Source organism: Protopterus annectens, chromosome 2.part0, assembly GCF_019279795.1.
Source record: "Protopterus annectens isolate FY-2018-M chromosome 2.part0, PAN1.0, whole genome shotgun sequence".
Lineage (NCBI taxonomy): Eukaryota > Metazoa > Chordata > Ceratodontiformes > Protopteridae > Protopterus > Protopterus annectens.
The window spans coordinates 374,980,564-375,008,302 of NC_056728.1; the positions used below are offsets into that span (position 1 = coordinate 374,980,564).

At 44.7% G+C, this 27,739-nt stretch overlaps 1 protein-coding gene across 2 annotated transcripts in view; it reads left to right on the top strand.

Annotated features, from left to right (window-relative positions):
- DMRT1 (doublesex and mab-3 related transcription factor 1) overlaps positions 1 to 27,739 on the top strand; it is a 2,140,563-nt gene that overhangs the window by 327,825 nt on the left and 1,784,999 nt on the right. For both annotated transcript variants that reach the window (XM_044060825.1, XM_044060824.1), the window contains one exon: positions 4,157 to 4,349. In XM_044060825.1, the coding sequence (XP_043916760.1) occupies positions 4,157 to 4,349 (193 nt within the window). The remainder of the gene's footprint in view (positions 1 to 4,156; positions 4,350 to 27,739) is intronic.

Sequence of the window (27,739 nt, forward strand, 5' to 3'; positions counted from 1 at the left end):
TATAATTTTGTGGTTAAGCTGTTCCCATATATTAATGGAAAAAGATATGAGAGGCAAAATATTTTTAGATGTGACACTGAAGGGGTTGTCTATGTACTTAGACACCCATGTAATAAATATTAAGGCGGTGAAAGTAAAATGGCATTCAAACTTAGAATTTTAGAACATATTAGGGACATAAAGAAATGTAAGATGGAGAGCCCAGTTGCTGCACATTTTAAAGAATATCGTGGTAGTAATGTGGAAGGACTTCAGGTCAGTATATCAGAACAGGTTAAGGTGGATAGGTTCAATACTTCTCTTTTGAAACTTAAACTATTACAAAAATAATCTATTTTTATATTAAAGTATGAAACTTTAGTCCCTAACGGACTTAATACAGAATGTAATTGGATGGATGATTTGAGATGACAGAAATCTGAGATAGAAACTGCCAAGGAAGTGGACATAAGGAAGGAGGTGGGAGGAGAAAGAGTAGGAGGAAGGGTATACAGGATGGTAGAAAAGGGTAGGCACCTCTAGCAGGTGGACCATGCGTGTGAAATGAAAGACGGAAAACAACAGGAGAGGAATTCCCATTAGATGTGGGTATTAAAATGGTTTGAGAGGAAAGTGAGACAATGGAATAGGAAGAAGTGGGGGAAAGATTAAATGAAGAAAGTGATGCCCTTACAGAAGAGTCCTTCTCTGATTTTTGAAGTACAGAATTGCAAGACATCTAAGGTATATATAAAAAAAAATACAGGGATTTTGCTTCCTTTCCCCAAGGTGCAGGAACCGCAGAAACAGTATATTTAGAGTTTGAAGGTGTTGGGAAAGTGACCCAATAATGGGGAGTGCATGCAGCTGCAGTTAAAAACTATCAAATATATTTTGAAAATATCCATTTTTGACATTTTGAGAGTTAAAGCTTTAGTCTTTGAAATTCTGATAGGTTAAATGTGAAATACAGAGGAGTAATGGAAGAGGAAGACATATAAAGATATAAAAGTGAAGGAGAAGCTGGTAGTAAGGACGCTGAATGAGAGCTGAGAGAGGCAAAGGGCTTTTAGATGGGGAACGGATGAGAGGAAGAATGAGATGTGTGTCACATTATATAAATACCTGGCCCATTGTGAGACCAGTGGCAGAGGTAATACATACATGGTTCTATACACTTGCAAAGATGAAGAAGTAAAGGAAAAGGCAACTATGGATGCTAAAGATTTATAGATAGGGAAGCAGGTGTGATGCATATGTTTTGGGAGTGCAGGCAAGCAGATGAGGTTTGGGGAGCAGTGATGAGGGGAATTGGGTGGTCTGAATAGGTTAATTTTAGACTGGACACAGAAATGAGAATATACAAAGCAAGGAAAAAAGTATTACTGTCACTGTTGACAGGATAGTTTCAAAGATATTACCTTGAAGCCGAAAAGGTGAAGAAATATGCAGAGATGGTGGTTAGGAACTGTAAAATAATTACACAAGAAAGACTGAGGAAATATAACACAAATGGAGGATGAAAGAGAATAAGGAAAAGATGGGTGAAGATATGGAAAGATACAAGAGATGCTCCATATCCATGTCTAATTCCTCATGCATTACCTGCTCGAAAGGCCTGAATCTAATACGCGACATCAACAAAACCTGCTGGAGAGGCAGGTTTGTCTGCCAGAGGCTGCCCCGTCTCTGGAATAGACTACCTATACATGTCAAACAGAGCACCTTGCTGACCCTCTTCAAGCGCAACCTTGATGAGTGGATGGGAAATCACAAATTTGTCCCAGGGGTTCCACCTGTCTCCTTCATTGACAGGGGTGACAGGTGCTGACTGAGGGTTCTTTTGGGGGATAAACTTTTGGCTAGGCTTGTAAGAGCCCCAGGGCCATTAGCCTAGTAACCTCCTGGCCTATGATCCTATGAAATAGTTTGAGTTAGACAGAATCTGGTAGCAAGGGGGGGTACTGCTGTAGTCATTAGGGGCTTGGGAATACAGGTTGGATTGGGCAAAAAAGGACAGAAGGGAGACAAATGGCAAGAGGACAGGGTACACAGATTATAGATAGTGAGGTTAAGTGTTCAGGGGAGAGCAAAGAAGAGAAAGAGAGAGAAGTGGGGAAAGGCATTTCAAATAGATTGGTAGTTTAAACAGAGGAGTAAGGTAAAAAGAGGAGGGTATATTTTAAGAAAGAGTTACAAAGCATATCAACACCAGAAAAATTTGGAAGAATTTGCTAGTCAAGATAACGGCATATTGGAAACAGTGTCTGAAAGTGGAAAGTGTTGAAATGTAAAAGTGATAAAAGTGTTGACCATTTATTTGCTTATGCTAACATTTCCAGTTAACGAAAAATCACAAGAAGTAAAGGATAGTTAGACTGACTTTCTGATGTTTGACTAAATTTATCAGTTAAGCTGTTGTCAGTAATGCAGCCAGTGAGCTGACATTAGTTCTACTGCACATCATTCAGCAGAGCTCAGCGTTGAATAAAACTGTGGTTGTAGAATTGCAGGTTTGTGACAGGGCTAAACTAAGTCCCACTATAGAGAAGTGCCTGTGCACATGCATTGTCTCTGGCAAATGTGAATGTTGCTTACCAGTGCATTCATGTCAATATAATTATTCAAAAAGCATAAAAATGGTTCACTGAAAAGAACAGTGTGCATGCAGCAAATTAACTAACAAGGATAGCTGAATTGCTTGAAAAAAATGGCCATGTACTGAAATGGGGAGATGACTGATCAGTAATATTTTATAGGTAGGCAAGCTGAATCATTTATTTCTATTCTGTCAGAATTTTAACTTTTAGAAGACAGGAACATGAAAGGTATAATTTAGTTACACAAATTCATTTATTCATTTATTTACTTGTGTTAGGAATGTCCAGTTTGGTCTGCTATGCGTGATGATGCCTTGGAGAGACAAAGAAGAAAGGGTAAATATGAGAGTTATGACAGGCAGACCGGATGTATTTGCTTTTGATTCGTTGACTTTTGCAGTTAGCCATCAGAATGATAACCAAACTTCCTAGCTGTGGTGTGGATAGGCCTTTTTTCTTTATGATATTATTGATTCTAATATGGAAGTGGTAGAGTAGTACTGAAAATTTATTATAATTAAGGGGGGTGGGATTGCTGGGATACAGGGTGTGAAGCAACTGCACAGGCAAAAACAAAAAGAAAGAAAATCCCCCCCATACATATGTACGTGTGTGTGTAAATACTGAATTAGGTTGACACACCATAATGTCGATGGCAAGAGCATCAACCACAAAAGGTAGGCAACAGAAACATCGACTGCAACTGTGCATGCATGAAGACGATCCTGTCTGCATACAGCCAAAAAAAATAAAGAAATAATTAAATAAAATAACATTTTTTGCACCCACCCACACCCTGCTAATTATATATACTAATTCTGAGATTGCACAATCTGTTGGAAAGGGGAATATTCCTACATCCGGGGATTGTGTGTCTGGTATACCTGTTGACCATCTACATATGTCAACCAAATATGGTCGATCAGTTGGCCGTCGACATTGTGGTGTGTCGACATAATTCAGTGGACCGATATCCTTGGTGGTATACAAGCTGCTGTACAAAAATCAGATGGATTTTATATCAGTTGTGAGTCATTTTGAAGGATTCACTGCTTGGATGCAAGCCTTTCACTAGTTTTGGAAAAATTCTATGCTGCTTTTTTCTTTCTTGGTTGCTTTAGGTAGATCATTATCATAAATCTCTCTGCATGCTATATTTGTAAAGGGAAATGCATCATAAACTAGCATTTTAAAGAACTACTTAGGTTGGATCTGCAGGCCACCATTTAAAATTAACTTATCTCATGTGTACATGTATATACATTTCAGACATTTTCCACAGGCACTTGAGCAGTATTATTTGCTGCAGTTATATGTGGTGGTGGGAAAATTTAAAAGTAAAGGCTAACTATTGAACCAGAAACAGGGTAAAAAGTTACAAAATCTTCAGGACATTCCTAACGTGAAAGCCAGATTATAAAAGATAATATGACATACTTATTGCTGTACTTAATTTGGGACACAAGAATCACAGATCATCTTTCTCAGTTATCATTTTTTAAAATAAACAAGCTTACATTTAGAGTAACATATTTGCAAGCGTGCTAAATTTATCTTTTTTTTTTTTTTTGCTTAAGGTTGCCCTTCGAAGACAGCAGGCCCAGGAGGAGGAACTTGGAATCAGCCACCCCATTCCACTGCCCAGTGCAGCAGAGTTAGTTGTAAAGAAGGAAACCAATGCTGGTGAAAATTGTCTACTTCTTGATGGAGGAGGTGGATCGTCAGTGCAGCCTGCAAATGCTGCTGTTCCTATTACTTCATCCAGTACAGGTGAGAAATAAAATAGAGTGCAGCGTTGATATGTACAAAACAGCATGGTTCTTTTCAGCTCAAGCATAGGAAAAGCATATCTATATGTTTTCAGAGGGCTCTGGTTCCAGTTTCAAGTCATGGAAGAGTCAAGTCATTCACAAGGTCAGGCATCAGAAGCTTACCATCTTAAAATTTGCAATTGCACAAACTTTGGAAATGAAGATATGACCTTTTCCTTGAGGTTATGCTACCTAGGAGTCATGAATATATAAGTTGCAGAGGAGCATCCACCCCTCACTGGGAATGCATGTGGAGCTTGCCTCCCTGCCAACAATGATTGTCTGACATGTTTATTCCATAGTTCATCCTTCTGTAATCATGCTTGACATTTTAATCACAGATTACAAATGGAATCTGTATTTTGTGTGTAAGACATATTTACAAAAACTAATTCTTAATGCTTTAGAGTGAAATATTTTTAATTTGGTAGAGGTTTTCTTTTCTTAATTTTTTTATAGCTGCTTAATTCTAAGACCTTTTTTTTCTTCTTACTGAAGTAGTGCCAGAGAATGTACAGAAAATTAAAAATGACCCACCCCCAAAGCATGCATTAACATAAGGTTTTGAGACAAGACGTGAAAATTCATTTGTGGGAGATTACTGAATGGAGTAGATATAAATTAAATGGGAGATGGTTTACAAAATGCTCATGGTGCAACATTGGTTGGCAGACTGGGCAGGTACAGATGACTACAGTTTTGTGCTTTGCCCATGGTTCTGTCAACAGAAGATCGTTCTTAATGAGGCCTTGTGCAGCAAGTTAACTATTAAGAACATCTTTCTTAACTCCTTACAAGACTTTTCAAAACTTCTGATCTGAAGTAGGAGATTCATTTGTCTGCAACCTGTGGGTTATGGATCCGACATCGGATCCGAACCGGCATGGTTATCCAGCTATGGATCCAAGCTCTCAGCTCCTCCCCTCACCCATAATGCCCTGCTCTACCCTCATGACCTCAGATCTTGTTTGCCGCGCTGGTGACTGGATGTGGATACATAGCTCTCAGCTAAGTAGACTATTTTCTTGTGAAAAATCAGAGAAATTGTTGTTTCTTTAACTTTTTTGTGTGAAAGTTGTAGGTTCCCTTTATATATTGACTGTTTTTAGTTTAATTTAATTTTCAGTAATAATTTTTATTCCCTCCCCTCGCTGGTTCGTAGAGTGTGTGTGAGGCCTGTGTGTTTTCTTTACTGTTTAAGTTACTTTTCTGTAACTTTAGGTTTGTTATAGATTATGGCTGAACAGCCTAAGTCTATATTCTCTAAATGCTCCGAGTGTGGCCATAAGCTCTCACCGGCGGATGGCCACACTCGGTGTGTTAAGTGTCTTGGGGTTGAACACCTCACATCTGGTTGCTCCATTTGTGCAGGGTTCAACCCCAGGGCACTGAGGGAGCGGAGGTCCAAGCTGGTCTTGGCGGGTCTTTACCGCCGGACTCGGCTCCGACCTCCGCTCCTTCGGGACTCCTGCGGCTGCAGTTGTTCCCCCTGTGGCACCCCCTCCTGCTCCTGGGACTCAAACTCCCGCTTCAGGAGAGGAGAGGGATGCATCAAAAAAGGACCGGAGGGAGAAGCACCATAAGCGGCCGAGACCTCTGTTTCGGCCCCGCCAGCCGCGGGCTTCTCCCGGCTTGTCGGTTCGGTCTCCTCCTTCGGCTCCGGTCCCCTGTGTGCTTCTCACCGGGTCCTGAGGAGGAGGAGACCCGATCTCCGTCGAGGCTATCGAGGAGGCATTCCAGGCCTACCTCGGTAGCCTCGTCGAGATCTACCCATAGCTCGGATGCTGATCTGGACGGATGATGAGAAGGTTCATCCAGGCCCAGATGCAGATGGGAGTGCTCTTGCCTCCCTCCGGGGAGCTCAACACCCTTTTAAGCCTATTGCTCCTTCTCCGACCCGCTATCCGGGTTCGAGCAACTGGAGCCGAGCAGCCGGGCGGGGAGGTCGGAGCCGATAGTACTTGGTACCGGATCCGACTCGGACCCGATCTCGGAGCCTGGATCCGAGCCGGATCCGGGGATCAGTGCTCCTTCGGCGCCGTCTGTGTCGGAGCGCACTGTCCTTCGGATCCGAGTGCCGGCGGCTCGATCCACTCTTCGGATCCGAGGGGAGCCGATTGTCGGATCCTTTGGTCGAGGTCGGCTCCTCGGCTTTTGATGTAGTGGAGAGGGCTCTGTTGAGGGTCTCCGGACCCCGGCACTTGCCTCTGCACTGGGCCAGGCTTCCACCATCCGGCCCCTGGGACAGCCCGTTTCTGTGCCCCAAGTTGCTCCCATGGAGCAAATTGCTGTTGCGAGGACTCCTCTGACAGCCCCGGAGGAGGCCCTCGCAAGCATACGTGCAAAGGAGGCACATTGACTCCCGAGTCTCTCACTGAAGACACGGACTTGGAGGAAGGGAAGGCTCCCCACGGTCACCCCGAGGATGTCTCCTTGGAGACATCATGGAAATGTTTATTAGGGGGTGGTCTGCCCCAAGTCTTCCTCGGACGAGTCCGTGTTCTTGGAGGCATTCAAACGGGCCCGTCTACCTCTTGGGTGTCCCCTGCCGACCCCTGGTGGACCTTATTACCACCAGGGCGTGGAAGGAGCCGGACACCGTGGAGCCAATTCCCAAAAGACCTGATAGGATCCTTAGCCCGCCCGACAGGACCCATTGGAGTAAGGGGCCTCCTGTAGATGCCATGTTGATGGCGGCCACAAGAGGGAACTGGCTCAGGAGAGTCCTCAGTCCACCCACCGAGCAAGGAGTCTCGGATGATGGACCGCTTGGGGAAGCGGATGTTCAGTTCGCGACCTTCCGTAAGGGCGCTGAACTATTTGGCACATGTTATTCGGATGCAGCGAGACCTTATTACGCTGCATCCCTGAGTCCATTTCGGAGGAGGACAGAGTTCTGCACTCCACCAAAATGGCCACTCTTAGGTCAGTCACAAATACTTCTATGCGGCTACTCTCCCATGCTACGGAGGCAGCTAGAGCTGCGGGACAGGACTGGTCACAGGCCTGGCTCCGCCACCTGAGCCCTTCAAGGCGCCTTTGATGGTTCTGCTCTGTTTGGCAAGACCGTCGTTGACCCAGAGCGAGAAGGACGGAAGACGCTGTCTGCCGTCGGAATCCGCTTCTCTGCACCCCAGAGGCCCTATTCTAGGAACCAAAAGGGTCAGAAGAAGATGTGGTTCCGGAAGTCGCAGCAGTCCCAGCCTGCTCGGACAACCAGTCCTTCCGTGGCAGAGGAGGACAGGGAGGACGCCGCCCTAGAGGCAGAGGGGCTCCCAGAAACTTCGGGTCCAGGGAACCTTTCCCTGAACGGCCCGCGCAGCAACCCTGAGGGGTTGTCCGTCTGCTCTACTCTTGAGGGAGTCCGGGGGCACCTAGCGGCATGGGAGTCCATAACATCGGACCGCTGGGTTCTCCAAATCATATCCAGGGGATACCACATTCCTTTCCTTCACCCTCCAAAGATGAAGTCCCTCCCAGACGTACCACCCGGTCAAAGGGAGGCCGCTTTGGCAGAAATTGGCCATCTGCTAGAGAAAAGAGCCATCCAGCCCGTTCCCCAGACCAGATCGGATCAGGGTTCTACTCCAGATTCTTTTAGTGCCAAAAAGACGGGGAACTAAGACCAATCCTAGACCTCTCTCTCTTGAATCTGGCAGTCCCCAAAGAAAAATTCCGAATGGTCACTCTACAATCTATTCTCCCCCTTTTGGGAGAAGGCCACTGGATGTGCTCGATAGATCTCAAGGACGCGTACTACCACATCCTAATGGACAGGCTCCAGGAGATTTCTCCGCTTCCGGCTGGGAGCCAGTCACTACCAGTTCGGGTCCTTCCCTTTGGTCTCACCACAGCCCCCAGGGTGTTTACCAAAGTACTAGCAGTGGTGGCGGCCCACCTGAGGCTTCAGGGGGTGCAGGTCTTTCCCTACCTGGACGACTGGCTCCTTACCGCCCCAACAAGGCATCTACTTCTCTCGGCGAGACTCCTTTCTCCATCTTGCTCCGTTTCTGGGCATCACAATAAATACAAACAAGTCCAACCTGGCACCCACTCAGCTCTTAGATTTCATAGGGGCCAGACTAGACACAAGGAGTTTACGAGCCTTCCTCACTGCGGACAGAGTTCTAAATCTGCAGCTCCAGGTGTGGGCCATTCTCCATTCATGTTCTGTTCCAGCGGAGTTGGTCCTGAGGGCTCTAGGGTCCATGGCTGCCGATAGCACTTCTTCCTCTTGCCAGACTCAATATCGCATTCTACAGTGGACGCTCTTAGTACAGTGGTCATACCTTGCTCTCCCCATGCATCATCCCATAGCGATCAGCAAGGCTTGCAAGCGGTCCCTCTTGTGGTGGCTCCACTCCCGGATCTCCACGAGGGTCGCCCATTTGTGCTTCTACCCCTCTCGCCACGGTCACCACGGACGCCTCTCGCCTCGGGTGGGGGGGCGGACAGTCCAAGGCACGTGGAGCGATTCAGAGACCTTACTGCATATCAATGTTCTAGAGATGAGAGCAGTGCTCTTAGCGTTGCTAGCACTTCAGGACTTTCTTCCCTTGGGAACAATTGCGATTCAATCGGACAATATGTCTGTTGTCTGGTACATCAACAAGCAAGGGAACAAGGTCTTACCCTCTTTGTCGAGAGGCCATGAGAGTTTGGGAATGGGCAATCTCCACCAATCGCTTTCTCATAGCAACGCATTCCGGTCGGTCCAACATCCTAGCGGACAAGCTCAGTCGCACCATTCTGACCCGTGGTCTCTCAATTGTCAAGTAGGTGGGGATCCCCTTCCTGCGATCTTTTTGGTTCTCCCTCTAACACTAAGTTCGACTGTTTTCTAATACCTCCTCCCGGAGGTACCCCAAGAGACGCTCTGGTGCATGCTTGGCCACCCGGTCTTCTGTATGCCTATCCACCCTTGCCTCTGATGCTGCAAGTTCTTCAGAAAGCTTCTCGGGTGGGTTGCAGAATGATTCTCATTGCTCCATTCTGGCCTCGACAGATCTGGTTCCCCTTCCTAAGGTCTCACTCGGTGAATCCTCCTTGGATTCTGGATCCCATCCCGGATCTGATATCCCATCCATCCTGCATTCCTCCTCCGAACCTGGACAACCTGAAGCTGACTGCTTGGCTGCTCCAGTTCCACTCTTGATAAGGACTCGGTATTTCTTCACCGGTAAAGGCTATTTTAGTGGCGGCTCCTAAAACATCCACTAGGATAGGTTACCGCAGCAAATGGGAACGTTTCTCTGTGTGGGCGGCAAGGCCTGAATCCCTTCACGGTTCCTCTTCCTGTAGTGCTTGATTTTCTAACCTCTCTTTTTAATGATGGTGCCAGCAGTTCCACAGTCAAAGTTCAACTGGCGGCAATTTCTCACTATCACATTGGTCAAGATTCTATCCCTCTTATGTCAGCCAAATTGTGTAAAACATTTCTTAAAGGTACTTTCCTTCTTAGGCCCCCTATAAAACAAGCAGTTCCTCCTTGGGACCTTTCTTTGGTCCTGCAGGCCTTGACCGCTCCTCCTTTTGAGCCCGGTGGATCTCAAATTTTTGTCCTACAAGACAGCCTTTTTGGTAGCCATTACTTCAGCCAGGAGAGTTTCTGAACTTCAAGCTTTGTCAGCTAAACCTCCTTACTTGGTATTTCATCCGGACCGTGTCTCCCTCAGGACCAACCCGTCCTTCCTTCCTAAAATCGCTTCTGAAGCAAACATCAATCAGTCCATTAACCTCCCTGTTTTCTTCCCTAAGTATGAAAACAAAGGTGAATATAAGCTACACTCATTAGATGTTCACAGGCAACTTAGATTTTATCTCAACAGGACAGCTGGTCATAGGCAATCCGACCAGCTGTTCATTTCCTTTGCAAAATTCAATTTGGGCAAGCCAATTTCTAAAGTTTCTCTGTCCCGCTGGATTTCACAATGCATTTTATTGGCTTATCAAGCGTCAGGAAGGCGCACCGGGGGGTGTTCATGCTCATTCAACCCGGTCAGTATCTACCTCGGCAGCCTTCAAGGCTAGGATTCCTCTAGATGATATTTGTGCAGCAGCCACGTGGGCTTCATCTCATACATTTATTTCTCACTATAAGTTGGATCTTGCATCTAGGGTAGAGCATCCTTTGGCTCGGTGCTCCGGAATATCCTTCCATGATGGCCGCCCAAGATTCAGGTAGCTGGGGACTCTGTCCCACAGGTTGCAGACAAATGAATCTCCTACTTCAGATTTAGAAGTTATGTACTCACCATAACGTTCCATCTGAGTAGGTGTATTCATTTGTCTGCAACCATCCCCCTCCTATCCCCTGGCCTTTCAGTTTCCTGCATATTCCTTGTTACCCTTTTTAGGGTATTGTTGCTTTGGCAAACTCGATCTGAGGTCATGAGGGTAGAGCAGGGCATTATGGGTGAGGGGAGGAGCTGAGAGCTTGGATCCATAGCTGGATAACCATGCCGGTTCGGATCCGATGTCGGATCCATAACCCACAGGTTGCAGACAAATGAATACACCTACTCAGATGGAACGTTATGGTGAGTACATAACTTCTAATTATATATCCATGAGGATGCTTCCCTTTGTCCTGCTCTAAGATCCTTTCAGTTCAGCTTAGATGTGCAGTCCACAGTGGTACTCATTTCTTTAATCTGTTCACTTCTCTTCCTAAAAGGCATTCAAAGAAATACCTACCTTCAGTGCCAGAATAATGCACTTTCTGTGTGGTGCTCTCATATGTGCAGTCTGTTCTCCTATGGCAACCAGATAACATCACTGGTTGTTGACACTGCCAGTGATTTAGCTTAATGACTAAGCACTGAAGGTGTAAGAAGACTGAGGCATTCTTTGCTACCTGTAGTACTGTAGCCAAGATGTTGTCACAGTACAGTGATCATACAAAGGACCCAGACTGAGGCACCAGGTATGAAGAAGACTAATAAAATGTTCTGAAGACCAGGCTTACGACATCTATATAAACCTGACACCTCCTCTGAGTTTACCATAACTGCTGGATCAATTACTTTACTGAGAGATTGTCAACTAAATCTAATAAATACCTTCTTGAGAAGTAAACCTATCATACAGCATGCAGTCCTAGGAGTAAGGTCTGGATGTTTGTGCATATGCTATCATTCATCCCCCTCTGTCATTAGTAGTGCCTTGCTGGTTGTGAAGAGAGAGAGATGCATGGACTTTAATTCTGACAGGCACAGCTGGGTCTGACTTATTCCCTGCAAGTTTGCTTTCCACCATGCCCTATTTCCCTCTTTGTAGAAACACACTGCATAACTGCAGGTGGCATTATATATGAAATAATGCTAATTAGCAAGGTCTTCTTAACAGTATCCTGCATCTGCATTTTCATCAGGTGCAGCAGTAGCATATTATTGTTAATATGCAGCATAAACACTGAATAGTTGTCAGTGCTATCATGGGTATCGCATTACGCCTCACATTCAGAAAGAGTTAGATTAAAAAAGTACAGTTGTGTAAAATCGTACCATAATGGTAGATGTCCTTGCCTTCACTGCTGCAGTATTCAAAACATATGGGATTCCCTGCTGTGGAAGCCCAATGTCTGGCCAGTCTACCAAAACCTACCATTGCTTTAAGGTACGTTGAACGTCACACAAATGCTCCACGCGTAACGTAGAGCATGAAGTTGATGTTCAGGTGTACCATCCTCAGAGCTGATTGCCCCAGTAGGAACACCAGTCCAAGGAAAACCAAAGAGAACCTACACATCCAGGAAGGAAAAAGACTAGGGGGATAGTGGGAGGGAGTTATCCTTTCCATATCCTCAATCCAGGATCTTCTCTGAGATCTCCAGTCCACTCGGATCTGGAGAGCTCTTTGAGTAAAAGCTTGTTGGATCTGGGTGCAGCATTTGACTCCGAAGTTTTCAGTGCTCCTCGGGGCCTCGGCACTGCACATTTCGGCTCTGGCTTCCACCTCGGGGGTATTGCCGTAAGAGCAGAGGGTGGATACAACTCGGAAGTTCATCTTCTCTGATCCAAATTCCTTTTATGCTCCTTCAAGCTCTGCCTTTGAGGCTGCGAAGAGGGTTTTCTCTGCCTCAGCAGATCTGACAGAGCCTTCCCCTCGGATCCTAGACATTCTACCATGATGTCACATTGTCAAGAGCCTCACCACCCTTCTCCACAGGGCCATCAAGTACAAGAGACCCAGGTTCCCTCCCAGGGAATTTTGATTTCCTCTTCCTATAACTTCCAAGAGCATCCCATTGAGGAGATGCCCATGAAGAGAACATGTAAGAGGAAGCACTTAGACTTGCCACAGGAGTCCATCACTGAAGACACAGATTTCGATGAATGCAAAGAGTCCCCACGGTCACCTCCTGAAGATGTCTCATTTGGAGACATCCTAGAAATTCTTAAACAGAGAGGTGGCTGGACCCCCTCCAATCCTGCATCTGAAGAATCTGTTCTCCTGGAGGCCTTCGATACTGGACCCTCTACCTCCTGGGTGACTCCGCCCCCTGATGAGCTCGTTGATTTGGTCTGTCAGCAGGTGTGGAAGGAACCCGACTCCTTAGAACCATACCTTGGAGACCAGACAGGATAATGGCATAACCTGCAGACAGACAGTTCTGGGGGTTCCAGTTGATGGCATGGTCGTAGTGGTGGCCACAAAGAAGGAACTCGCTGACGAGAGTTTCACTGTCTATCCCCTCAGCAGGGAGTTGCGGGCGATGGACAGATTAGGGAAGCATGTCTTTGCTTCAGTGACCTTTGCTCTAAGGTCACTGAACTATTTGGCAAACTTTATTAGAGTTCAGAGAGATTTGATTAAGGAGTTGTCAAATACACTCTCAGGAGCCATTTCTGAAGAGGTTCAAGTACTGTAACTTCTCAGTTGACAGCCCTACAGTCTATATCCAGTTCTTCTATGAGGTTAGTTTCCAACATAGCGGAAAGAACAGCGGGTTTGTGCATTTCCATAAGGAGACATGCCTGGATGCCCTTGTGTGTTTTTGTGGAGACATTTAAGTCCACTTTCATCAATGCTGCTTTTCACAGAATTACACTGTTTAGCCCTAAGATGAAGGAAACACTGTCCAGGTGTGAAAAGGATGGAAAGACCTTGTCTGACATAGGGGTATGTTTTTTGGCTCCCCAAAGATCATGTTCCAGGAATCAGCACAGTAGCCGAAAGATGGGGTTCAAAAAGTCTCAAGGTCCTTTCCAAGACACACATGGAGGAAGTTCCCCCAGAGGAGAGAACTCTTAACAGACAACAATGCCAATGTGGCAGAAGTAGCTCACAAAACCAGGGTTCATGAGAATCTTTCTTTCACAGACTCTACCAGTGCTCCTGAACGGAGGTCTGACAGTCCACCTGTGGAGATAGTCAGGGGGCATTTATCTCTGCAGCAGAGAGCCTGGCTAGACTTACCAAAAGAAACTTGGGTGCAGAGGATTATTTCCAGAGGCTACATAATACCCTTTTCCTTTCCACCTCCACTTCCAAGAAAAAATCCCCGCTGTTCCATTCAGTCAGAGGGATCAAGCAACAATTAAAATTCAAAAACTGTTAGAAAAAAAAGAGTCATCCAAGAGGTCCCACCAAACCAAACAGGATCCTCAACTTACTCAAGGTTCTTTTAAGTGCCAAAGAAAACATAGCACTGGAGTCCAATTTTGGATCTCACCAATTTAAACAAATCAGTCCAGCGAACCAAGTTCCGGATAGTCACGGTTCAGTCCTTTCTCCCTTTTCTCGGCAACAACGACTGGATGTGCTCTATAGGTCTTCAGGATGCGTATTATCATATAAAAATGAACAGATGATCCAGAATGTACCTATGATTCCAGCTGGGAGCCAGTGATTACCAATTCAGAGTACTTCCCTTTGGACACACCACAGCCCCCAGGGTGTTCACCAAATGCATGGAAGTAGTAGTAGCTCACCTCTGACTGCAGGGATTCCGGGTGTTTCCTTACCTGGACGACTGTCTCATTTCCGCTCTGACCAGGCATCAGCTCATATATGCAAGAAGTCAGGTTCTCCAGACTTGCACTCTTCTGGGGATAACCATAAACTACAACAAATCACAACTACAGCCAGCATAGACATTGCAGTTTATAGGATCACTCCTAAATACAAAATTGGCCATCACTTCTCTTCCAACACACAGAATTCAAACAATAAGGTCACAAGTCAAAGATCATAATCAGCACCTCAATTTCAACCCATCTAGTTCTTCGAACTCTAGGCTTGATGGCTGCGGCAATAACTTTAGTTCCACTAGCCAGGTTTTACATGAGGACCCTTCAGTGGATACTAGCTGCTCAATGGTCAGGCCTTTGTCAATCAAGATCATACCAGATAAGAATTATCAAGAAGTGCAAAAGAGATCTGTATAAGTGGATTCAATCCGTCCAAAAACTTCAAGGCCGTCCTTCCATTCCCCAGCAGCCCAAGGCCATAGCGACCACGGATGTTTCCCAGATAGGGTGAGGCTGCATTATCTGGGAAAGACAGTCCAGGGTACTTGGTCCCCCAAAGAGGCCAATTTGCACATAAATGTCCTTGAGATGAGAGCGGTGCTCTTAGTCTGGCAGGCATTTCAAGATGCTCTCCCCTCTGGGATGATTGCTGTTCAAACAGACAACATGTCACTTGTATGGTACATCAGCAAACACACAACATGTCAGTTGTATGGTACATCAGCAAACAAGGGGGAACCAAATCCTACCCATTGTGTTGAGAAGTTCTCACGGTCTGGCAGTCAGTGATCTCTTCCAACTGCTTTTTGTTAGCAATGCACATTCTTGGAAAATCCAGTGTGATAGCAGACAAATTGAGCATGTACATTCTTCTTCCCATTCTTCTTCCTCATAAATGGTTCCTCAGTTAAATGATGGCAGAAAAGATTTTCTGTCATTGGGGCCAGCCTTGCTGTGGTCTCTTTGCATCTGCCCTAAACAAGTGCAGCAACTACTTTGCCCTAGTTCCTCCACAGGGGAAGTCACCAAGGGATGCTGTACTTCACGATTGCCCCTCAAGTCTTCTGTATGCTTATCCACCAATTCCATTGACTCCACAATTTCTGCAGAAAGCTACCAGGTTGAAGAGCACAGTAATCCTCATTGCACCCTATTGGCCTCAACAAATTTGGTTTCCCCTTCCTCTGGAAACAGGAACAGATTCCCACACACGTAAGGCAATGTGCAAAGCCCAAAAATACACCTGGAAATCCAAAAAAAACAAACAGGCCAGCACTGGAGTCCACACAAACTTTTAATATGAAAAATTTGTGCGGGCATAAATATCCATAGATGAATATATAAAACTCAATACACCCAAAGGGTGACAAAACAAAGCATACCGGTTTCAGCATAAAGCCTTCATCAGTGCTAACTAGCAAATGATATAACAATCAGTATATATATAACAAACAATTAGTGCACCACACAATTAACCAATCACAAGTGTTCATTGAGTCCTGGAGAAAATGAGCCACCTAATGTAATTATCCACATCCTTTCTTTAAGATCCAAAAGAGAATGTACATTTTCTGAAGATGTATTTTGTTTATATATTCTGTCTATAATTGTAAACCTAAACCTAGCAGAAGGATGTATTCAAGTAAAAGATAAAGAAGCTCCAGGGAAACAGAGAAAGGTGCAGAGAAAATGAAGTAAAATAGAATAAAAACTGCACCAAAAGCTCACACACCAAAGATTTTATTTAAACAAAAAAGTAAGCGCTTTCGCAACTAACCAAGTCGCTTCATCAGACAGCTAGTAAAATACTATAAAACATTTAAATAAGTAAAAGACATGTCAGGTGATCAGCACTGCTAAGGTCATTGGTTATAGTTAATTAAAAAATTGTCATGATTAGTTAAATTAAAAACACGAGTGCTGTGCATTGTATAGCCTTACTAAGCTCTTATAAAAGTAGAAAAAGCATTTCACATAACAATAACACTGCACATAACAACAAGCTAACCATTTCTGTATATATCATACTAAAAATTAAAGCTTCCAAGGACAGGTTACTAGAATTTATGTGGCAGTGGACGTGCTTTGAGAAAAGGTTTAAGGGAAGCAATGCCATTCAAACCTGGGGGTTTTCAGCATTAAGCTTCAGTATCCATTCTTGCTCAATGCTTTCTGTGTGATTCTCAATGTCGCCCCCTCTGATGTCAGGATGAATTACTTGTATCACAAAAAAATTAAAAATATATATAGGATCTTCACAGCTTACATGGTTAGCTAATGCACTGCTGTCTTTCTTATAGGTTCATACTAGGCTATCTGCCCTAGGGCATTTATAAGCCTAGCCAGAGTGTGTTTGGCTTTCGCCACCCATTTTAAATTAATTTTCTATGCCTTTTTTCAAGGTTAGTATACTGTGCCTCTGTCTAACAGTGACACAGAAGTGATACCTGGGGTAAACCTACGATCTCCCATCCATTCATCAAGATTCCTCTTGAAGAGAGTAAATGAGGGACTCTGCCTAACCTGGACTGGGATTTTATTCAAGAGTGAAGGGAGCCTCTGGGTTATGAATCTGTCCCTCCAGCATGTCCTATTTATTTCAGTGCTGAGGTTCAAGTCTCTCGAGCGCGTAGCTCGATGGGATTTGGATTTTCTGAGGTGCAGTATGTCCATTAATTCCGGGTTGGACATGGCTTTATACTTCAGGCACAGATTGCCTCTGAGCAGGCGGTATGCCACTGAGTAGAGCTGGAGTTTCTTTAACCGGGCAGCATATGGCATCTGTTTGAGCCCTTTGATCCTCTTGGTGAGGTACTTTTGGGGTCTTTCCAGTTGCTGCAGGTGTCTGTAAGGTACATCCCAAAAGGGGCATTGTACTCAATTATGGACCTGATGAGGGATGAGTAAAGAGGCACGATGACCTCCCCTGATCTAGATGTGAATCCCTTCATGATTAGGTAGGCTATATAAAATGTTTTTCTAACCACTTTGGCCACGTGGTTGTCAAATGAGAGATTGCTATCAACTTGGGTCCCCAGTTCCCTAATTACTTCTTCTGTACTTAATGGATTACCACCTATGTGGTAATTTGTGGGCACTTTGTTTTTGCCAAAGGGGATGACTATACACTTTTTGGCGTTTAGCTTGAGGCCATGGCTCTGGCACCAGTTGTGTCCCTAATATGTTCAAGCACTCTATCTTTGAACATTCTATTTGTTTTTCCTACATAAAATGAATGGCAGGACACACAGAAAGAAAAGTATACTACATTAGAAGTTCTGCAGTTGGCAAAGCATTTGCTCTTAATGTTAAAGCCTAAAGATGGATGGGTATAACTGGTACTAACATGAATGCCTTGGCAGGCTATGCAATGCTTGCAAGAAAATGTGCCAAAGCGATCATTTTTACCAGTATGCTGTGATCTTTTTTTATTGCACAGATGCTGTTTCAGTGAGATGTTATTCCTAAACGTAAAAGAGGGGGATTTTCCAATTTTGTCTGTCAACCCAGGCGTTTCTTCTAAAATACGCCAATGTTTTTTTAATGATGTTGGTATATTCATTAAAATCACTGGAATATTGCATAATAACCCTAAAACCATTGTTGTTGCACTCTAGTCTCTGCCCTGAATCCAAAGATTGACCTTCACTGAGATACGGTTTGCATCTGCCACTGCTTTGCCTCCAGGCTTCAGTAATGGCACTGTCAATGTCTTGTGCACTATATCCTCTATCTAAAAATTCTTGTTTAGCTACTTCCAGAGCTAGCTGTGCTGCTCGGTAGTCGCTGTGTAGTCTCAAAATCCTATAAACTTGTCCTTTGACAACGTTCCTAGAAATGTATCTAGGATGCATGCTGGGCCTGTGCAACAGAGCATTTTTCCTTGTGGGCTTTCTGTAAATGCCACTATTCAATTTCTGTTGTTCAGATTTTTTAACTAATACATCTAAAAAATTTAATTTCACTGTATGAACATTGATAAGTAAATTTCAAAAACGTAGTAGTAGCGTGAATGTATTTGAAACATTCATCCAGTTCTTGATTGTTTCCCTTCCACAGAAGGAAAACATTGTCCACAAATCGGACAAACCAGAGATTGTGTTCAATAAAAGGGTTTATCTCTGTCAGGAGACGAGACTGTTCCCAGCAAACTAAAACTAGGTTGGCGTAGCTATTGGCACAAGCTGTGACCATAGCCACGCCAACCTTCTGAAGGAAGAACTCATTATTAAACACAAAAACATTGTTCTCTAAGATAATATCTAAGAGGGCACATATAAGTTCAGTCTTATTATTATCAAAAGAGTGATTGATATTAAGAAACTCTATAATCATCTCAACTCCCCAATCGTTGGGTATAGATGTAAATAATGCTTCGATGTCCATAGTAACCAACGTATACTCACAATCAATAGTCTCTAATCTGTTATGTAGTCTTTCAAGAAAGCTTTTGGTGTCCCTGAGAATGGTGTAGCAGTCATTAAGTAATGCATTGAAATTGCCTTCTACATAAATGGATAGTGCTTCTGTACACCATCCAGCACCTGAGACAATAGGTCTCATTGGTGGTATGGTGGCATGTTTATGTATCTTCGGAAGGCCATAAATTCTGGGAATAATGGGATTCTGAGTATTAAAAAATTTAAATAAATCCTCATCTATCATACCTGTCATAAGTAAATCAAAAATTAAAAAAGAAACCTTGTCAATAATACCTTTAACAGTTGCAAAAGAAATACATTGATATGTATCAGATGCACTCACTAAATCATTCATTTGTTGTAAGTACAACTCAGTATCAAGCAACACAATTCCACCACCTTTATCGGCCTGCTTGATTTCAATGGAATTCATATTAACTTGTTCGTGTAAGGCCTTATTTTCATTGCTTGATGAATTATAAAATTGAGTATTAGTACCTTTAGAAAAAAGAGATCTAAAATCTCGTTCACAAACATTGATAAAAGTTTGTATCGCAGGGTGCGAAGTAGGAATGAAAGTACTTGGTTTCTGATAACGCTTGTGTACTTCAGCATTGTTTACCCCCAGAAGCAAAAACATTTTTCAGAGACAAGTTCCTTCCCAATAACCTCAAGTCTTTTAACATATTAACTGGGTTGGCTCGTTTTGCTGGAACAAAGGACAGTCTTTTATTTAATAGTGCAATGTCTTCACTAGTGAGCCTAAGAGAAGAAATGTTAAAAATCAGATTGTGGCTTACATTAGTTTCCGCTTGGTATGATTCGGATTCCAATCCATGCTCCCTTGTCTCGATCGATTGTCTTGATTGTTTAGGCTTCTCGATCGTGCCCTGATGCGTAGTGGATTCTTCAAAGTAATGCATGTATCTTCTGGAGTCCCTAAAAAAGTGCCATGTAGATTCCTTTGTGTTGTCGAAGGGCCAGCAGTAGGTTCCTGTATCGTAGCTCTGTGGCAGTTATTAGCAGTTGCTGCTTCCGTTAGCAGATTCTCTCTAACGTTTACTGTTTCAGCTACTGCTTCGGCTAAGGCTGAAGGTGGGGGAGGAAGTGATGCTTGTGCTGTAGACGTAGTACGAATGGTTGTTGCTCTAGTTTGACCTCGCATAGAGTCTGGTTGAATGGAGGTTATGCCTTCATTAACTGTGGCTAAGGGCCTGTTAATTTCTCTTGGCCAGGAGAAAACATGATTGTTATCAAAATCCCTTTTATCCCTCTGTAACTTCTTGAGTTTTAGAGCCTGTAGTTTCTTATCATACACAGGAATATTTTCTTGTAAACAATCTAATTTGTCTAAAATAACATCAATAGAAAAATGTGTAGAGATATCACTTTCAGCAGCAATAATTTGTTCTTTCAGTTCATTTTTTGTTGGCAGAAAAAATCAATTAGCAAATGCATATACTGTGTACTGAAATAAAGGTTCAATTCTTGCCATATTCTCAGTAGATCAGGGTATGTCTCTCCATAGGAAGGCATATTCAAAATACGTAGTCCTCTGGGAATAATCTTTTGTTCCGAGGCTTGCAAATGTAGCCGTTGCCATTGAAGCCTCTTAAACTTGTACATTTTGTTTTCCAGATCCCTGTAATGTTGTTGAAATCCAGGTACCTGATAGTTGATATTAGTTTCATTATTATCCACAGAGCAAATATAGATGTTAAGTTGTCTATCTCGCCTTCATTCTTGCTGGATGGGTTCGGAGCCGACCTCGGCTCCGACTCGGCCACTCTAAAAGCTCGAGAGTTGGTTCCACCGGCTCGAGGCTCCCCTTATATCCCACAATGCTAGGCGTGAATTACCTCAGATCTCGTTTGCCGCTACAGCGATCGAGGTGTTGTTTTTCTGCCGGCTTCAGGTCAGTTGTATTAGATCAGTCTAATAACTTTTAAACCCCTTTTTAGCTTAGTTTTTTCTCTGTTTACCCTTAGTGTAGTGGATTTTTATCCTTTCTACCCTTATCCAGCCCCTTCCCACAAGAACTGATAAGTTCTTTCCTTAGGCCTTCGGGCCCTTCCATCCCTATTAGTGGTGTGTTTGTAGGGATTTATCTGGTATTTACAAACTAACTAGATTCATTAGTTTTAATTTAGCTTAAACCTATTTCTGATAGTGTAATCGGTGTGTGTGTGTTTTTTGTGTGGTGGTTACACTTTCGGTTCCTTGAAAATGTCCAAGGATTCAAAGGTCTCAGGCTTCAAGAAGTGTGACTCGTGCTGTCAGAAAATGTCTCTGACAGACGGTCACACTTCTTGTGTGTACTGCCTAGGACCTTTACACCTGCAGGACTCTTGTGCTGTATGCCATGGCTTCAGCCCTAGAGTCCTGCAGGAAAGAAAAAACAAACTCATTCTACGGGGTTTGCTTAAGCCTGAAGGTTCCCTAACTGCTACCTCGGGAAAACCTTCCAAGGCTTCTAAGACCTCGACTCCAGCTTCTGAGTCGAGGCCTAAGGCTTCGAAACCTACTGCTACATCGGCTCCGGCTGGAGCCGATGAGTCTTTGACTACAGCTTCTGTGGTTCCCTCGGCTCCGGCTGGAGCCGAGGTATTGGAAATTCCTGGGTCGGCTCCGATCAGACCATCGGAGCCGACATCGAGAAAGAGGTCTAGGTCACCATCCCTTGGCTCCGTTCATTCGGCTCCAGCGTCTCCCTTGCTGTCTGAACGGAGCCATAGGTCTCACTCCTCTAGGTCATCGAGGCTTTCGGATCATGACCTTCAGAGGGTAGTGAGTCGACTTCTAAAGTCCGAGGCACTGGCCCAAATGCTTCAGAGCCCGACTCATCAGTCGATGCTTCAATCTGTCCCTCTAAATATTCCTCCTCCGACTCCTTTGAGCTCGGAGCCGGGGCGTCTCGGAACCGAGACTGTGGTAGCGTCGGAGCCGATACATTTGTCTTCGTTTCTGTCGTCGGCTCCGATTTCTTCCTTTGAAGAATCTCGGCGCCGGACTTCCCTCGTCGGCTCCGAGGGGGTGAGTGGCATCGGACCCTTGTCCGACCCCGCTCTCCCTCTCGGTGCTTCGGCGCTGGTGAGTTCGGCTCCGACATCGGCCTCGGAGCCATCTCTGTCGGTGCCGAGGGAGGTTCTCAGCTTCTCGGAGCGGGGACCTTTGGCTCTGCCTGACAGGGGTGCGTTCGAGGTCATGCGGAGTGTGTTGGAACCTGGTTCAACTCCACAGTCGGCTCCGTCCGCCCCTCTTCGGTGCCTCAGGTTAAGTCTACTCTCTCCCTCATCCCTGACCGCAGAGAGCCAACTCTTCAAGATTCCCCTGTGGGGATTTCATCCTCTTCCGAGGCCTCTCCTGATTTGGCAGGGGAGCCCCCTAGGAAGAGAAAGTGTAAGAGGAAACACATAGACTCACCTGAGTCTGTCACCTCTGACACAGATTTAGAGGATTCCGAGGGTTCCCCCCGTTCCCCTTCTGAAGATGTCTCCTTTGCAGACATTCTAGAGATCCTCAAGCAGAGGGGAAATTGGCCAGCCCTTAACCCTTCGGAGGATGAATCTGTCTATCTTGAGGCGTTTGGCTCTCGCCCTTCCACCTCCTGGGTGTCTCCCCCCTTTGACCCTCTCATGCAGGTGGTAGCAAAGAAAGCCTGGACGGCTCCTGACTCAGTGGACCCTACCCCCAGGAGACCTTCGAAGTTTATAACAGCACCAACTGATAAACAATTTCTGACCAAAGGAGTTACTGTGGATGCTATGGTGGTAGCTGCTGCCACCAAGAAGGAACTAGCTGATCCTTCAGTGCCTGTCCATCCCCCTAACAAGGAATCTAGGTCTATGGACAGGTACGGGAAGCGGATGTTTTCATCAGCGACCTTTGCTATGCGTTCGCTGAACTACCTATGCCATTTCACTCGTCTCCAGAGAGACTTGATCAAGGAAGCGAGTGACATGTTGAAGGATCCTACAGCTACAGGTTTTCAGGACAAGATGAATGCCCAGCTGACTACCCTGAATTCTATAGCTAACTCCTCCATGCGCCTCCTTTCATATGCGGCTGACGGAGCGAGTAGAGCCGCAGGGACAGGTGTTGCCTTACGCCGGCATGCCTGGATGCGGCTATGCAATTTTGCGGACCCCTTTAAAACGTCTTTCACTAACTCCCCGTTTGATGGATCATCTCTCTTTGGTCCTCAGGTGAAAGAAACCTTGACTAGGTGCGAGACGGATGGCAAAACTCTGTCTGCCGTCGGAGTCCGTTTTTCTACTCCTTCTAGACCTTACCCCAAAGGCCAGAAAAGTGGAAAAATGTGGTTCCGCAAACAATCTCAAGGGAATTTGCCTGACGCACAGAGTCGGTTCCCCTCCAGAGGCAGAGGAGGGAACAATAATGGTAGACGTCGCCCTAGAGGCAGAGGGGGTCCGCAGAACCAAGGCAATCGAGAAACCTTTTCCGATAAGCCCTTTCAGCATCCCTGAGGTGTTGCCCGACTGTCCACCTTCGGAGGCAGTCTGGGGAAGATTGTCACTGTACCCAGAAGCCTGGCTATCCCTAACTCAAGACAAGTGGGTACAGTCCATCATTTCCGAAGGCTATTCCATTCCCTTCGTTCGCATTCCAAATCAATCAAAAAAATCCCTTCCAGATGTTCCACCCGCTCAAAGGGATCTTGCAGCTTTGGAAATTTCAAAGCTGCTTGCAAAAAGAGCAATTCAGCCAGTTCCAGCAGACCAGCAAGGATCCGGAATCTACTCCAGGTTCTTTTTAGTTCCAAAGAAAACAGGGGACTGGAGACCAATTTTGGATCTCAGTATCTTGAACAAGTCTGTCAAGAAAACAAGATTTCGGATGGTCACGCTACAGTCCATCCTTCCCCTATTGGGAAAGGAAAACTGGATGTGCTCTATAGATCTTCAGGATGCGTACTATCATATAAAAATGAACAGACGCTCCAGAAGATTCCTCCGCTTCAGGCTGGGAACCAGTCATTTTCAATTCAGAGCCCTGCCCTTTGGACTCACCACTGCCCCGGTGTTTACCAAATGCATGGCAGTGGTAGCTTCTCACCTGAGACGTCAAGGATTCCAGGTGTTTCCATATTTGGACGACTGGCTCCTCACAGCTCCCACCAAGCATCTTCTTCTAATGGCCAGAGACTACACCTTTCGCATTTGTCAAAAGTTAGGCATCTCAATAAATTGCGAAAAGTCTGTTTTGTCGCCTTGTCGTGCTATTACCTTCATAGGCGCAAATCTAGACACAGTCAACATGTCTGCGAGACTAATAGATCAGAGAATAACAGACATACGCAAACTAGTCTCGCTTCTCTTCAGCAGCAACAGAGTCAAAGCCAGGTTAGTTCTGAAAGTATTGGGGATTATGGCGGCTGCCATACCTCTGCTTCCATTAGCCAGATTCCACATGAGAATCCTTCAATGGATGCTCTTCACACAATGGTCATACCAGCAACTTCCGATGTCCCACACCATTATGATTACGCAAACATGCAAGAATCATCTTCTGTGGTGGATGTCTTCCCCTCAGCTCTTCTTGGGAAGACCCTTTGTTCCTTCCCCTCCGGTTGCTACTCTGACAACGGACGCCTCCCTGATCGGGTGGGGGGGGCATTATCAGGGCAGAACTGTCCAGGGCATATGGCGACCAGACGAATGCCACTTGCATATAAATGTCCTAGAGATGAGAGCAGTGCTTTTAGCGTTGCAAGCCCTTCAAGACTCTCTTCCCCTGGGAACGATAGCAATCCAGACGGACAATATGTCTGTAGTGTGGTATATCAACAAACAAGGCGGAACCAGGTCCTATCCCCTATGTCGAGAAGCACTCAGACTGTGGCAATGGGCGATTTCTTCTCAGCGTTTTCTGATAGCAACGCACATCCCCAGGAAGTCCAATCAAATCGCGGACAAGTTGAGCAGGGCTATCCTCATGCCTCACGAGTGGTCTCTGAAAGATTCTGATGCGAGAAAAAATTTTCTCAAGTGGGGTCAGCCTTGCTGCGACCTTTTTGCTACTCCCCAAAACAGCAAGTGCAGAGATTATTTCACCCTATTCCCGTTACCAGGCCAGCCCAGCAGAGACGCTCTAGTCCAAGTTTGGCCCCGGGGACTTCTGTATGCATTTCCTCCCTTCCCACTTATCTCTCAAGTGATACAGAAAGCTATCGCTCAGAAGGCCTCATTGATCCTCATTGCTCCTTATTGGCCTCGACAAGTTTGGTTCCCCTTTCTACATCAATTTCTGTTGGAGCAACCTTGGCATCTGGACCTAGTTCCAGATCTTTTGATCCATCAGTCGGGTCAGTTACATCGCTCCCTCCCCTCTCTGAACCTCACTGCTTGGTTCCTCCAGTTCCTACCTTAGCCAGGCTTCCTCAAATATCTCACACTGTTTGAGATATTTTAATAGCTTCACATAAATCTTCCACTCGGAAAATTTATCTTAGTAAGTGGAAACGTTTTGCCTATTGGGCTCAAGGAAGGGATTTAGATCCTTTCACTGCTCCCATCCATATGGTTCTTGATTTTCTAGCTGAACTCTTTCATGCAGGTTCATCTCCTTCTACTCTCAAAGTTCAATTGGCAGCTATATCTAACTTTCATGTGGGCATTTCAGAGTCTGCCATCATGTCCCACAAGCTTTGCAAAGCCTTTTTGAAGGGAGTTTTTCTACTCAGACCTCCTATAAGAAGTCCTCCTCCTCCTTGGGACCTTAATTTAGTGCTCAGTTCTTTGATTCTTCCCCCTTTCGAACCTGCAGCTTCCTGTTCATTAAAATTGCTATCATGGAAAACTCTCTTTCTGGTAGCTATTACTTCAGCTAGAAGAGTTTCAGAACTTCATGCACTCAGCTGTCGACCTCCTTATCTGTTGTTTCATAAGGACAGGATATCCTTACGAACCAACCCGTCCTTTTTACCTAAAATAGCCTCGGCGTCTAACCTAAATCAAAGCATTGACCTCCCTGTGTTTTTTCCAGAATATTCTAATAGGTCTGAACAAAAATTGCATTGTCTAGATGTTCATCGTCAGTTAAGGTACTATTTGGATAGAACCAAACAATTCGGAAAATCTGACCAGCTGTTTGTCTCTTATGCAGAAGGCAGAAAGGGACTTTCTGTTTCCAAGGTATCACTATCTAGATGGCTAACATCTCTGATTTCCATTGTTTATGAAATTAGACACCAAAAGCTGCCTAACAAACTTAAGGCCCATTCCACCAGAGCTTTGGCTACTTTTATAGCCTTCCAAGACAGACTGCCTATTGACACCATTTGTGCAGCGGCTACTTGGGCTACTCCTCACACCTTCATTTCACATTATAAGTTGGATTTAGCTTCTAGGCATAGAGCTAACTTTGGTACCACTGTTCTCAAGAGTCTGTTCCGTTAGGCCACCCGGGACAAGGTGCTAGGGACGCGGTCCCATCCAGCAAGAATGAAGGCGAGATAGACAACTTAACATATAGAAGTTATGTTCTTACCATAACGTTCCATGTTAGTTGTCTTCTTCTCGCCTTCTTTCTTGCGTCCCACCCTCCTTCCCCCTGGCCTGGACAGACCTAGAGGAGTTTGATTGTGACCTCTCTTTCTACCACCTCTTTGCTATAGGTATATGCTCTGCTGTGCATATTTTCCTAGATCAGGCTTTAGGTCACCTTTCCTCTTCCTCTTTGTAATAGAGGTGAACTCTCTTTTTCCAGTTTTTTTCTGGTTGTATTATTAGCTGGGCCTAGCTCACAAACGAGATCTGAGGTAATTCATGCCTAGCATTGTGGGATATAAGGGGAGCCTCGAGCCGGTGGAACCAACTCTCGAGCTTTTAGAGTGGCCGAGTCGGAGCCGAGGTCGGCTCCGAACCCATCCAGCAAGAAAGAAGGCGAGAAGAAGACAACTAACATGGAACGTTATGGTAAGAACATAACTTCTATTTCAAGTCCATTAAGGGATTATTCTGTATATGTAGAGTCCGAATGAAACAGTCACTGAAACCATTTATAGTCTCATTAGAATCCGAGTTCTCCATAACTACAAATAAATTGGTGTGTCCCCTTCTGCTGAATGAGATGCGTAAACAAGTAAAAGATAAAGCAGCTCCAGGGAAACAGAACAAGGTGCAGAGAAAATGAAGGAAAATAGAATAAAAACTGCACCAAAAGCTCACACACCAAAGATTTTATTTAAACAAAAAAGTAAGTGCTTTTGCAACTAACCAAGTCGCTTCATCAGACAGCTAGTAAAATACTATAAAACATTTAAATAAGTAAAAGAGATGTCAGGTGATCAGCACTGCTAAGGTCATTGGTTATAGTTAATTAAAAAATTGTCATGATTAGTTAAATTAAAAACACGAGTGCTGTACATTGTATAGCCTTACTAAGCTCTTATAAAAGTAGAGAAAGCATTTCACATAACAATAACACTGCACATAACAACAAGCTAACCATTTCTGTAAATATCATACTAAAAATTAAAGCTTCCAAGGACAGGTTACTAGAATTTATGTGGCAATGGACGTGCTTTGAGAAAAGGTTTAAGAGAAGCAATGCCATTCAAACCTAGGGGGGTTTCAGCATTAAGCTTCAGTATCCATTCTTGCTCAATGCTTTCTGTGTGATTCTCAATGTCGCCCCCTCTGATGTCAGGGTGTATTACTTGTATCACAAAAAAATTAAAAATATGTGTAGGATCTTCACAGCTTACATGGTTAGCTAACGCACTGCTGTCTTTCTTTGTCATTGCTGTCTAGCACAAAAAAAAAAAAAAAAAAAAAAAAGACATGCTAATGGAAAAAGTCCGGGCGACCATTAGTATAAGTCTGATTTACAACGGGCGCGCTGACAAATCAGCATGCACGTTTTGGAATATTAATGGGGGGGGGGTCATTGTATGATTGTATATAGTGCACTAATATCTAAAGTACACAATA